Source organism: Lissotriton vulgaris, chromosome 12 (assembly GCF_964263255.1).
Source record: "Lissotriton vulgaris chromosome 12, aLisVul1.2, whole genome shotgun sequence".
NCBI lineage: Eukaryota > Metazoa > Chordata > Amphibia > Caudata > Salamandridae > Lissotriton > Lissotriton vulgaris.
The window spans coordinates 138,966,078-138,980,805 of record NC_141700.1 but is presented as its reverse complement, the minus strand read 5'-3'; the positions used below and the strand labels follow the sequence as shown (position 1 = coordinate 138,980,805).

Sequence of the window (14,728 nt, the reverse complement as noted above, 5' to 3'; positions counted from 1 at the left end):
TCCCGCATTGCATGTGGTACATTTTCCTTTCTGGAGGCGGGGCGGGAACATATTCAGAGCTTACGAAAGTGTTATATTTATGTCGTTGTTCTAGAATTATTTGTATTAACTTGGTACTGAAACCTCTCCATCTATCCATGAGTAATGCTTCTAATGTTTCGTGTAAGGGACCTGGATCGGAATGTTGGTTTCTGTATTTCGTGAGGAGGTGCTGAATCATGTATACACCTGCTAATTTCTGTTCGTCTGGGGAAAGGTTCAGAAACGTCTGTGCTAAGGTGTCATCATTATATATGTCTGGATTTTCAGCCCATAATATGGCTGACCGGGCTAGTTCGTGTTCATCCATTGAATTGAGTACATGGTACCCCATTCTTTCTCGTAGTCTTTTATCAGTCTCCTGGAACTGATGTTCAGAAGAATTCGGGTTTGTTAAAGCAGAGAGAAAAACTCTCTTGTTTTCCGGACGGATGCCCTTCCTTAGGTAAGTTCCCTTACCTACATACGCTATAGTATCTGTAGTCCTTTCTGGTTCTTCAAGTTCTTCTTCCTCCTCGGAGGAAGCTTTTTCTTTCTCTTTTTGGTGTACTGCTATCACTGCTTTTCTAATTTTCTTGTACATACTGGCTATGCAAGTCCCCTTGTCATGTTTTCCTTCAGCTATATTTTGACCCCACTTGTTCAGTGCATCTAATTCACTCTGATCTGTTCCAGGCCTGTCTCGTTCTCTTATTAGACAATTTATGAAAAATCGTAGTATCTGTGCTTGAACGTCAACTTTCTGTTTCTCCATGGCATCCTTGATACTGTCAGGGTCTTTCCCTGTCTGAACAAACTCATATATTCTATCTAGACGGTCCTTCATTCCTACATAGCATAACAAGATATCAGTAGCAGATCTTAACCGTAGTGATGCCAATATCATTAGATCGTCTTTTCCGGGTACTGGATCATATCTGCAAACTGAAATGTTTTCTTTTAATGCGTCAAGGCGGGGTGACCTGAACGTGAGAGGACTCTGCATATCCCTGATATTGAACCTGTGTGTTAATGGCGGGGTCCGAAGACCCGCGGTCGCACCTCTTGAAGCGGAGGCTTGGGCATTGTCTCCCTGTGGAGTCTGTATCTGAACTTGAATTTGTCGTTTAGTAGGATCAGGTAGACGTGGTTTCGGTAGGTCAAATTTGGGTGCGGGAAGTGGTGGGGCTGGCGGAACGGGGGAGGTCTGTCGCGGTACCGGCGGAACATGATCTGGGGGCGTGTTGCCACCCCCGTCCCTGTCAGTAGACAAGGCACGAACAGGCAGATTGGTGTAAGCCGGTGCTACATCCTCTAGATAAGAATTTAGGAATATGTCTTTAGTAGTCTTATGCATTACTTTAGTTGGAACTAATGGCGGCGGTAAGTTTTTCGGTATTTCTGATAGGGCCTCAGGTGTACCCTCGGCCGCAAGATACATACCGTTTACGAGATTGTTTCGGGCACGGTCTATTTGTTCTGTTTTTACTCGGATCCCTTCAGTAACTAATTCGTTTTCTTGGGCTTTTTCTGATTCTTTAAGTCTGTCTTCTCTACGGAGTGCTTTCTCAGCACGCTTATGTGATTCCTTACGCCAAAATTCTATGGCGTCTTTCTGAGATTGTCTAGCTTTCTTTTTCCATAGCACTTCCTCTATCTTCATGATGCACTCGGCATCCCATGTTCCGGTAACAGGCCATCTGTGTCTTTCGTCTAGATGCTTGGTATAGTCGGCCCATAACTCTAGATACAATATGGCATCTATGCCATGTTTGTGATACATAAAGTTACCTGGAGTGTCCCTAGGGGGAATAGGAATTTCTTCCTCCAGTATCCCTTTCCTAGTTCCTATCTGCTTTAGCTTGTTGAAAAACGGCATCTTGTTTACTTATTACTGAATGCTCAATCCTTACTACTTAATACTGGATACAGCTGGTTTACACAAGAAACACAATAATGCACATTAAAACGGTCACATTCATACCACGACATTAATCACATGAAAAGACATTTGAAACATAGATGACTACCCCCTATACTGGATGTACTGCTAAACAGTACGGATACACTGGTGTAACAGTGCAGAAATTCAGAAATTCAGAATACTAGATATACTGCTAAACAGTACAGATACACTGCCTAGAAACAGTGCAGACCGGACTTGTGTACCCAAACCCGTCTAGATACGTCCCAGCAATGGTACTCACCGGGAAGCACGGAAACAGAAGGCCTCGGAAAACTCGACTGGACTCGACTCGAAACTTCGGAAAACTTCGGAAAACTTCGGAAACCTGGCGGGCCTCTTGACACCTCGGACCTTGCTTCTTTCGGCTAGGCTCTGGTCGGGATCCTCCGCACTCCTCACCGCCTCGTCTGGGCACTGATCGCAGTCTTCGTCACCTCCGTGGGTCAGAGGGAGATGCAGGAAATCCTGCCGGTACGCGTAGTTTCCATCTAACTGATGGCAGGGGACAGAGCTTGCAACGCACCAACCGGCGCGTGAGGTGGGGGAGGGGTCCCTGTTCGGGCGCCAAAATGACGTAAATATATAATTTACTCTCTTAATTTCTATGCAGGTAAGTACTTAATCAATAATAACTCAAATCGGAAAGAAAGAACCAGAGTCCGTGGTGTTAGAGTTTTAGGGGTTTATTCCTCAAAAAGGAATGGTCAGGACCATAATATCATGTTCTTCCTACCGCAGGGGTAGAAGAAGGGATAGAGCGCGCTACATTTTATTGACAGTACATAGCTTATATACTTAATTCATGTCATAGGAAACAGTATAGTAGGCGTAACAGCTGAGAGAAGACAAGATAACAGTATACACGTGTTACTAGTACGTAATCAGAAGGCGTGGACTAGGTGTGAACTGGAGGTGTGTGCTAGAAACGTCATAGATGGGTGTCACAAAGGGGTGGCACTAACAGAAATGTTGCAATGTCAGCAGAAATCGGAAGCTTAGATGCGCGCGCAGCTGCATGACGTGTGATTGACGTGAAACTGGAGGGGTGCAGGGGACTTGACATTTACACTGACGGAAAGAGACAGAAGTCTGGCATGTCAGATCAACTTGTACTTCTATCATATCTGATATCTGATGTTTAGGAACCATATTATCTGGACGGAAAGGTCTCTAGGGTAGAAGCTATTCTATACTAACTGTGGATGCGTGTATAAGCGCCTAAGTGTCTGCATGAGGAGCGTGGGGGCAAGGGGCCTTCCATGGAGGCATGGAAACAGAAGCTATGAATTACTTGCACTGAGACAGGTCGGCCCTTTGGCTCTGCAGCTGGGGAGGATGTTTACTGAAGCTAGTAGGCAGGAATGCATTTTCGGAGAGCGGAACAGATAACTCGAAGGTTATAGTCAGTCTTGGCAGAAAACAGGCTGAGCTGAGCGCGGTGGGCCGCGCTGGAAGTAAGTCAGAGTTCACGGGTACAGAGGCAGCCTGGGCTGAGGCTGTCAGAGTCAGAAGCCAGAAAAGAGGCTCGATGGCAGAAATTCAGGGCCTACTTTGCCAGAGCAGGGAAACATGTAAAGTATACTACAAAAAGACGTTGGCATAGCATACTTAGGAACGGGTTATTTAATCCATTCAGGGTGGATCTGAAAGAGGACAAGTTAACGTTGGACGCAAATGTATTTGCGTCTTCATAACTGACACAGGAGGGAAGTTACATGCACTTTTGGCTGGTACATGGAGACGGTGGGGTACGCGCTAGGGAACACAACATGACCAAAATTTATATTTCCTCATGAGGCCACAGAGTCTACAGGGTGTTATCCATTGACCTGCTGGGTACCAGTAGCACAACATTAGGGTGCTGAGTGCGTATGTGTGTGAGAGTGTTCCGTACAGACTGGGATGATACGTGTCGCGAGAAACAACCTTTACAACGCAGTCATTACATCGCAACATCCTTTACAACCCATGTCACTACAACGCAGCCATTATATTGCATGTCACTACAACGCATGACACTACAACGCATGTCACTACAATGAAGGCATTACATCGCATGTCATTACAACGCATACCATTACAACACATAGTACCCCTACACTATCCAACACTTACCTTACTGTTGCACCCCCTGGAGTTAGAATAGTAATTTTGACCCCTACACTATCCAACACTTACCTTAAATGCAATGTAATGGTATGCATTGTAATGGTATGCGTTGTAAAGGTATAATGCGATGTACTGGAATGCATTATAAATGTAGTTTAAAAAAATTAGTTGTAAATATATGCTTTGTAAAGGATGGTGCGATGTAAAAACTGCGTTGTAAAGGCATGCGTTGTAAATGTATGCATTGTAACATCATACATTCACCTGTTGCACTGTGTAGTTGTGTAGAGTGAGTGTGTGAGTAGGAGTGATTGTTTGCGGCCCCTCTGTGATTCACAACACTGGCCAGTGGTGCCGCTTTATACATTGATTTCATGCCAAAGGCACAATACATTTGACTTTTTGTTGACCAGCATGTATTCTGGCCTGCGGTGCTGCTAATAATGGTTCAGTTTCTTGTATTTACATATTTTTGATATTGTTGTGACCCAGAGTGTACCCTATAACTGTGATCAGAATTGCCAGGGTGGGCCTGCAGTGGACAGTGTGTTGCACCGCATTAGGGTGCTCTTTCTCTGGGGGGCAGGGGGGATTAGACTAGAACTTTTCCACAATGTGCATACTACTGATATGATAACAATACGAGTGGGCCTAGTACTGCTAGTAATATTTCCAAATATGTTTTATGCTCAAAAGTACCTGATGTTTATGTTATAATGATAGAGTGTGTGTCTTGAATGCAAACATTATTTACATACATCCTGTGTGAAGTCTCCTTTGTGACACTCAGTGTATTTATCTCGAGTGACTGCTGCGCCTTTGCGTCACACATTACCTCTGAGATAAACTTGACTGCTCAGTGCCAAACTACCCAAGGGTAAGCACAGGTTATACAGCAAGTGTAATCACCCGCCCTTGACGGCAGTGGTAGGTTCTGCCTGGCTGGGGGCATCCCTTCAGCCAACCGGAAGTGCCAGTTCCAACTCCATCTGCCTATGGGCCACAAAGCTATCAGATCTGTGATGTATCCACACATCATTCCTCATGCAAAACATAAGTGGGGTCGATTGTGGTAACAATATCAAGCGCCTCAGGAATTTTCTCTCCACCACTCGCGAAGCTGACACATCTCTGTGCCTCCAAACATCACTGCTGCAACTAATGGCGGAGATGCATTTTGCTTTGTAGATTTTATTAAGCGACAGGACAGACTTATTCCACAACTTGGTGGCAAAATCAAAAAGAGCTGAGATGGTCCTGTCTCCAGGTTTCTATTAAGAGCATGGAGCGGGGCCATGAGCCTTTTCTGTCAAACAGAACTCCTAGGCAGGTAAAAAAGTCATCCGGGCAATTTCAGAGATTTATATGTAGCAGCTTCGCCCCTCCACCTTTTGCCCCTCACGAGCAGTGTCTGTCAGGCTGAACAAAGGTCAGCCTGACAGACACTGTTCATTTCAGATCAGGCAGGCAGGCAGGCAGGAGTGAGACATGTGCTAAATGCGCAGGCTCCTGTCTACCTGAGCTGAACTTTGCTGGGCTGAGGAAGTCACAGCTCCTGTGGGCGTGACGTCCTCAGCTCAGCAAAGGTCCCTGAGGCCCTCCCCTCAGCTACGAGGGGTAGCGTCACTGATTGCCTCGCACCTGGATGCTTCAGTTTTAAGCCCAAAGCGCCCAGGGTCAAGTGTCAATCAATGACAGTTAATCACAGAGTGGGTTGGGATCTGCAGACTTACTGACCCCATCCCACTCTGTGATGACTCTGGGACTGCTGCACTCCCTCATTGGCTGACCTTAGGTCAGCCAAAGAGGGAGGGCAGTAGTCCCAAGCCTCCTGGATTCTGCAAGGCAGAGCTGGCTGCAGGCAAGAGTTTTTTTTCTTTTATATTAATGTTTGGCGCGTGTGTGCGTGAATGTATGGATGTTTGGTAAAGAGTGTTGTGAATGGATGTGTTTGTGTGTGCCCGCGTGTGAATGCATGGCTGTGAGTGTTATGTGTATTAGTGCCAATATCGGCACAACCCCCGACCGCTCTTCCCCCAACTTTCCGAAATAAAAGACACCACACTATGAAATGTTGGAGAAAGTTGTTGCAGCTTTATTAGCATATACATGATGCCAACATGTTGGGTTATCTTACAGGCGATCCAGGAGCAGGCCGCCCCTCGCGACCCACCCACCTAATGAGCCATAACCGTGGTGTTAACCGCGGGGGCGTTGTCAGTTAGGGGGATGGTCTAACCCCTCCCCCCGGTGGACCTAAACCCGCCCCTTACTCACGCCCCTCCCCCTACGGGGGGCTGAGCGTTGCTGGCAACCCCCCGTTGCTCAGGTGTACAACCGCCCGAAGGACTAACGAACGTCACGAGAGCAGGGGGGGTGAGGGGGCGAGGGGGCGAGGGTCAGCTCGCCACCGCGTCCAGGAACAAAGAGGGCGCTTGACCCTCGCCCACTGGGTCATATTGACACCCCCGCCCCCCGGCCATAAATTACATCACCAGGGGACCCATCCGGTCCCCCAACCACTAGACCGCTCCTGGGTCTGTGCCATCCTATGGCACTAAGGGTGGCAGCCCGCGTAGGTGGCCACCTTTGGTGTCCCGGGGCAGCCAGTCAGTGTGCGTGTCCCATCTGCCCCCTCCCTCCAAAATGTACCGCCTGCCACTGCTATGCAGTATTTTCTAACTTTAGTAGGCTTTGAGCCTGCTAATAGGGTATGAGATTTTTTTTTAATTAACGCTTGGGTCCAAACTGTTCATAAAAGTCACAAAAGAGTCAAGCAGATGTTGCAGTCCAATGGCAGTTCTTTCTCTGAAAACCACATCACTGGCTCAAAAAGGTGGGACTGAGATCGGCACCTACTCCAGGAATGGCTAAACTTGCTGCACATAATGTAGGTCCCATTTGTTTAATGTATGTGAATAGCAGTGGGGCAAGAATGTACCCATGCCCCACTCCTCTCTTGACCTTAAAATCAGTGGTACAGCTCCCATCAGGCCATTTCTTACTGCAGCTGTGAGATTCTTGTGTCAATAATGCCCCTCATCTCTGGAATAATTTGCCTTCACAATGACACTTCGCTGAAAATCATTCCCTTTTCAGGAAGGCGCTTAAGACCCACCTATTTAGATACACTTTCAGCTTGTCCGTATTGTCCTGGCCCCGCGCTTTGGGGGTGATTCGAGCGCATAATAAATTAAAATAACATAACATGCAGGGAAATTGCAACGTTTTTGTCATCCTCTAATTGGAGCATAATATCCATTAACCTGCTCTGTCAAAAGCAGAGGTTAAATCCATAAATGCCATGTGGCGGGAACCACCCTTGGGCCACTGTGTACTTTCTCGTAGGTATTTATAGATCCAGACATTGATCAACGGTACTACGCCCTGGCCTAAAACCAAACTGTAAGTCAGCTAATATATTATTCTCTGCCACCCAGGCCGTGAGCCAAGTGAGGACGACTCGGCCCATAACCTTAACCACAGAGTCGATAAGGGATACAGGCATACATCGTCATGAGTCACCCTTCTGTCCCTTCTTGAACACTGTAATAATTATAGAGTTGGTCCATGATGAGGGAATACCAACTTTGTGTGCGGCATTCAAAGAATGAGTTACTACTGGAGCCTAGGCCTGAGGATCTAATTTATATAAGTCAGCAGGTACTCCATCAGGACCAAGGGCTTTACTTGAAGACGTAATCAATTGATGAATGCCCTTCCTCCAGCCAAAACTCAATCTTTGACCTGTCCGGGGCTTTCCCCTTGTTGCTACATGAAGGAGCTTTATCATGAGACCCATAAATCTCTTCAAAATTATTCACCAGCCATCCAGGCATATGTGAGGTTTGACTCAACGTCTGTTGTTAGAGGCAAAGCTAGGGCGATCCACTTCCTTACCTGGAAAGGGAGCTATTTCTAAGTACACTAGCCTCTGTTAGCTGATCCCAGGCCTCTCTTTAGCTCATTGTTATGCTCCATAGTTGCCAGTTTACACCTCGTACAACATTGTATTATCTCTGTAATTACTATCGAACCAGTTACGCATATTGGAGGTCGAACGAGTCAGCCATTGTGCAGTCTAAATGTAGGACCCCATTAAATACAGCAGTATCTCTTCTGGTTGTAAAGTGACCTCCCAACCAATGTCCAGATCCCTTCCGCATGTTATTAACAAATTGGAAAGGAAGGTCTCAGGTACCACCATTTTCTAGCTAAGCCTACTTGTTTGGTCTGTTGACTTCACTGGCAAGTTCATGTGTGCAGCCTTTTGGGAGGTACTTGAACTTTCTTCCAAAGCTGGGGGAAGATTCAGTGGGTTATGGTCATTTTGATGACTCTTTATGATATTAAAATCCTTTACTGAATTTAATTGATAAGTTGAGATAAAAAAAAAATTGTCTATGGTGCAAGTAAATTCTCTGCCTTCGATAGTTAGGATTGTACTAACTGGCTCTGTCAAGCGGTCACCTACAGCGATGAAGGCTAAATTGAAATTGGCTCGTATGGAGTTAAGTGTCTTCCCTTGTATGGTGAACTCCATGTGGTGTAGGATATTAGTAGCTCTGTACTCCTCTCTTTTCCTGATATAATAGGGCTAATACGTGGGTGTATGTTAAAGTCTCCTAAGGGTGTTAGAGGCAAGGACAAGATTTGGTTTTCCATGTGGCGATCCAAGAACGCCTTCAAGGCATGCAGGCGCTCAGCGTTTCTTTTGGAAGAGTTAGAATTTTAATAAATTGAGTATCAAAGTATGAGGTGCCTTGTGTAAAACTAGTTTAACCACTAGCAGGGAAGGTGAGCCTGTGTCTACCTGAGCTGGTGTGCAATTTAAGTCTAATGAAACAAGCTTGAGGAGGCTCCACTAATTAAATCTCTTTTTGTCTCGCAGGAGTCCATGTTTTCTCTGGCCTTGAAATGCCTTATCAGCCTATCCACTGTCATCCTTCTGGGCCTCATTGTCGCCTACCATGCCAGGGAGGTGCAGGTAAGTTCTGTTTGGAACTCCAATAATAGCTCGTTTTCCTTACCCCACCAGGAGACAGGGAGCCCATGTTCTTTAGTTGCACCAAGGCCCACTTTTAAGTTACTGTGTGGGGGTATTTGCATTTTGTATTATATTTGTATGGGTCAAACCTAGCTGGGGAGGTGGTGAACATACTGAGGGAGGCTCTATGGAGCATGTTATGTTACGTTATGTTGATTTGTATATCGCACTAATCACCCGAGAGGGTATCCAGGCACTAGGGCGGGTGTGCAGATGTGGGCCCCCAAGGTGCTTATCTGAAGAGCCAGGTCATCATTTCGTGCAGACCTCATAGAAGTGAGGAGGAGGCTCTGGTGTGTGAAGGAAGGTCGTTTGAAGCCTTGGGTATGGTGTAGGAAAATGCGCGGCCTCCTGGTTTGCCTTTGCGGATGCGGTGCATGTGTGTGAGTGAGAGTGAAGCAGTGCGTAGGTGTCTCGCGGGTCGGTGAAACTGTATACTGCTGTTCAGGTATTCTGGTCCTGTGTTGTGTAGGGATTTGGAACATTTGGGTTTTGGAACATTTCCAGCGAGATAGGGGGACGGTGGATGCCAAGTGGTTACGTTGGTAATGTTCTGTGTTCAGATTCTTTCTGAATCTCAGGAGGGTTGGAGCAGTTTTAATTAAAATGGGAATGTTTTCCAGATATTGTGCCCTAATCTGATATGGCATGCTTTATCATCTTTTTTCCTGCACATCTTCACTGCCAATTTGGCGATGTGTTGGCTGCTTGTATGGCATTGTCTGGGACATAGCTATTACTGGTGCAGCAGTGCTGTGGCACCAGGGTCAGGGTTTGAGGTGCCCGCTGCATCCCTACAGTAGAGAGGTGTGGCGCAGTGGCCACGGTAACTGACTTCGAAGCACAGGTCTCATGGTTCGATTGCGGGTGGCAACTCAGCTCAGCACCATGTGACTCTGGGCAATAGCTCACTTAATTTCCACGACGGCCACCAGCGCCTTGAGACCCGTAGGGGTGAGTAGTTTGTACTTTACAAATACCGATTTACGATTTACAGTACTTGCATTTCTTGTTTTCACAAGTACCCATGGCACACTTGCCCTGTCATTAGGCATTGTTTGCCCCAAAATAGTTTCTCAGCAGGTGTGCTGGGTTTTTGTTTCAGATTGTTTTGAAGGTGATGCAGCTGGGGTTGAAAAAATGTGGTGTGCACACCAGGGTGGCATTTCAGACAGGCATTTGGGAACTTTCTGGATGATGCTCCTTTGACTTGTATTGCAACAGCTTCCATGCGATGATCCCATTCAACAACAGAAGCCTGTGAACATGTCCACTGGTGTTCATGGCTGCAACACTCTGATTGGTAGAAGATGATGGAGACTTTGACCTCTGGGTTCAGTAGCTGACTTCACTCACCAGTAGCTTATTAGTGGACCATTAAAGTTCTCATTTACTTGTCTGAGGAGCAGTTTCTGTTGGACAATTAAACAAAATGCGGTTAGCACTGGCATCAGCCAGGGAGATTGCTGTATGCATCAGGAAAGATTCAAGGTAAAAAGGTAGAAGGTTGCCTTCTTCCAGTGCCACCTTAAAGTTGGCATGAGGACTAGGGGCCAGATATAGGTCGCCCAATACCGGTCGGTAACAGCCGGAATTACCGAATTTCGGCCGTTACAGACCGGTATTTGGCATTTGGAATGTAGGTGGCATGATTGTAGGATTCGGTATTTTACCGAATCGGTAACTTAAGGAATCGGTAAATTACTGAATTCTTAACATACCGATTCGGTAAATTACCCAATCCTTAATGTAGGAAGCACTCAAGTGAGTGCTTTTCACATTTACGGATTCATTATTTACCACCACTACAAGTTGGTGGTAAATAACGAAAACCAATAAAAAAGCAATTTTTTGCTTTTTTAACAGTGCCATGTGGCAGACATACATGCCCTTAGGGCATGTATGTGCGCCAATTGTGCACCCATGCACTATTTAGGGGTGCAACAGGGTGTCAATGTGACACCCTGCCACCCTTGTGTGTCTACCCCCTATTACCGATTCGGTATTTACCGAATCGGTAATTCTCATTCATTCCTATGGGCCTCCAGGCCCATAGGAATGAATGGGGAATGCCGAATCAGTAAATGCCGAATCGGTATTTACCGAATTTTACCGATTCGGTAACATTTACCGAATCATTAGTTACATATCATTTACCGATTCTAAAATACCGAATCGGTAAAATTTGGTATTTTAGAATTGGTAAATGATATTTACCTACATCTGGCCCTAAGTGACTTAAATGTTCATCGCAGGCATCTACATTGGCCCGCAGGATCCTGGTTCCAACCCTGGCAAGGCCAGCCCAGCCTTTGTTCCTTGGGTTCTGTTGACCATAGAACAACTTAATGCATGAAATACAGAGCATAGAAAGAGCAAAACTGTGGCTTGAGGGCACATGTAGATAATAAGTTCTTTCTGAGGAAGTGGTGTTGGGGAGGGTGCAAGCTAGACTCGTCCTTGCCAGGGTTGGCCTGTGAGCACTTCATTCAATCTCCTTTCTCTAAGGTGCACAATAAATTCACAGGCACTGCCTAGAAGTAGAGCTCTCAAGTGTTCCAGTTTCATGTGCGAGTAGTTTATCCAATCCAGGTTTCACTTGCCGTTCATGGACTTGTAGGTCTTATTTTATATTGGAATAACCAGGACCACACAGGGCTGGTCCTAGTACTTTTGAAGTCCTGTGGTGAACAAGTCCCCTCTAAATTACATATGACCTGACATTATAGGAAGTGACATCACTTGGCCTTTTGACCAATTTGATAACACTGACTTTACAAGAAGTTACTTCCCTGGACATCAGAGAGATGAATAAAAACATAAATAGAGCCTAAATAAAATAAATACCTGTACCCAGTAGCTCTATCGATATGCACTTTGATCGATTTAATTGCACTAGATAGAAAAGATACGCCCAGACCTTTTTTTTTCCAGACAGGCCAATGGTGTGAAGACAAAGTCGGTAACGTGCAAGGCCAGTTCCTAAAAGGGAGGTGGCTCGGGAAGGTTAATAATAGTTTAGTAATTTGGCTTTTCTATGGTAATAATTTGCTCATTTGTGCCATTTCTTACTGCTGTAAATAGTGGGTCTTATTATTGCCCATTTGAAGGTACTCAGTTTATCGACCTATCGATGATGGAAGGTTGAGCCTCCCTTGCTGGAATCAAACGCATGGCATGGCACTTTGTTAGAATGGGGGTTATCAGTTTACTGGGCCATCCTGCTGCCAGTGGGCACTTGTCAGGCACAGCCTAGAATTTTACTTCCTCCTCCCCAGTCTAAGTGGGCATTTTTTGAGACAGGTACTTACAAAGAAACACAGCCTCTCCACCCAAATTTCTTTATTATTCCCTCCTTTTCATTCTCTTATAATTTAATATTCCTTCTTTCTCCGCCAGCCCACCTCACGCCTAGTGTTTTATCCTTTTGCCACACCTTTCTCTCACAGATCTTCGATTTACCCTCCTTTCTTGGGTTTTACCCTCTACTTATTTCATCCACTCCTTTCCCCAGTCTTTTCGTACTTCTTCTCTGCTTACCTCTCTCATTTCTGTCTTACGGCCTCTCCCCTCTCTTTCATGTCGCGCTGCTTCCTGTAAACAGTGAAACCTGGATGAGTATCCAGGGATGCCAAGTGCACTACTGTCAAGCCACTTAATCATAACTGTACATGAAATTGCATGTATCAAGATTAATACATAATAGCAAACGAAATAATGGTAAACGTAATCAATCACAGTTGAACATCTGAATCCAATATCTCAAAAAGATCAGACGTGGAGAATGCAAAGTAGTTCAATCCGCTTTAATTCGATGAGTTGCAGATGCTATTCAGTTCATGAAAGAAACACGAGGATGCTTCACTTCAGCAATACAAGCCGGCGAGATCATCTCTCCCAATGCATTTTGGGCTATACTACGTCCTTCGTCGGGGGAATCTAGAACATTATCCACTTGCGTGCGTTCGTCGGCCAACGGCCGTCGCGAGCACTACTTCGGTAGTTCTGTGCACATCTTTTGGCCGACGCGGCCCCACCCACACAACCGAACATCGGCACCGCTGCGGAATTGCCGCTGCGGTAAACGGGTTAATAGTCAAATCAATAACTACCCAATAATGCTGAGTCATACAGTATAAGGAGAAAGAAGAAGTAGTAGAGAACTCGGACGAGGGCAAGGACGGGAAATACAATAAGAACAAACTAAACAAAATCACATAAGGGTGGACACCTGCAAAAACCAAAAGAAAACTGGGCACAGCCAGACAGAGGTTGCTCGACAGAGTCTTTAGGGATCCTCCCCCGTAGCGTTGCACTGATACGAGTCACCGCTCACTCTGCACATGCCTGGAACCGCCTCAAAAAAACAGACTCTGAATGAGTATGCATGGACCCTTGAATGCACGAACCTGGGAAACTTGAGGACTCAGTGGAAGCATTTCACGCCCTTGGCTAAAGCCGTACATCCCGTTCACGAATAAACGCGCATGCACAATTCGCATGCCCAGAGCACTAAGTGGGCCGGGTCTCTTTGGATCGCAGACCCAGCGGTGCAACATAGGTCCCGCGGAGCAGGGCCTGAGCTCCTGGGGTCCCCCTCAGCACAGTACCCTGGCCTGAGAGCTCTTGACTGAGTCCCGAGAGGGGCTCTCCATGTACTTTGCTGGGGGGCCCCCTCAAGTTTCATTGGGCCACTGCTCAGACCCTGTAGTATTTAAAAACAGACATTGAAACGGGTCCTTTACTGTCCCTATATTCATGTTATTACCTTTCGTGGCAAAAACACTGATCGATTTCTTAACAATTAATGAATATAATAAACTTTAAGTCAATCTAAGTCAACGATTTAGTTCCTGTTTATTTTTAACAAGTTGCCTTAAATTTGCATTCCTTAAGAGTGTTAGCTTTTTCCAGGATGCTGTTTTTCTGTATTTTTTTTCGCATAGCATGTTACTTTTGTGTAGTGCATACTTTGAGCTGAGTCGCCTCCAGGTGTTTATAAGGCCACGATTGAGAGCTTTGGAGTTGAGGCTGAAGGCAGTGCGAGTTTCTCACTGTGCATGTCGGTGGGTCTAAAAGGGTTTCAGAATAGATGGTCATCCAATCCCTGGCCTCTCAGCAGAGCGAAAGAGCAATGCTCAAGTATTCTGATTGCAGTTGTGATTGTGAACAAATGTAAGTGAAGGACGCACACAGTTGTCAAAATATCAACAAGGCGAAAATAAAAGAAAGGGCGCGCGCTGTATGTTTGAGGGTCGTAAAGTGATGCGAGGAAGTGAAAACAGGGTGCTGAAGAGAAAAGAGATGAGGTGTCAGAAATACAGATGGACAAGATGTGGAGAGAAAAGGGACATACATGTCTTTCAGAGAGGGAACATAACGGGCGTAATTTTGACAATCTGACGGCTGCAATCCCTTCCAAAGGCATCAGTAAAGTTTAATTCACAGTCTCATAAATTCAGAACTGAAAGCTTTTCAATATTAGCTATCTGCAATGAAAATATTTTGTTTATTTGTTATCATTAACAGCAAACAACCATTGGCAAAGCGAATACTACTGGCTGGTTTTAGGTGTATGTCAGTTGGTG

At 45.7% G+C, this 14,728-nt stretch overlaps 1 protein-coding gene across 1 annotated transcript in view; it reads left to right on the top strand.

The window, feature by feature from the left end:
• The window catches only part of KCNN3 (potassium calcium-activated channel subfamily N member 3), a 515,690-nt gene that overhangs the window by 261,776 nt on the left and 239,186 nt on the right, over positions 1–14,728 (top strand). Inside the window, exon 2 of the mRNA XM_086947603.1 lies at positions 8,985–9,080. Within this exon, the coding sequence (XP_086803729.1) occupies positions 8,985–9,080 (96 nt within the window). The remainder of the gene's footprint in view (positions 1–8,984; positions 9,081–14,728) is intronic.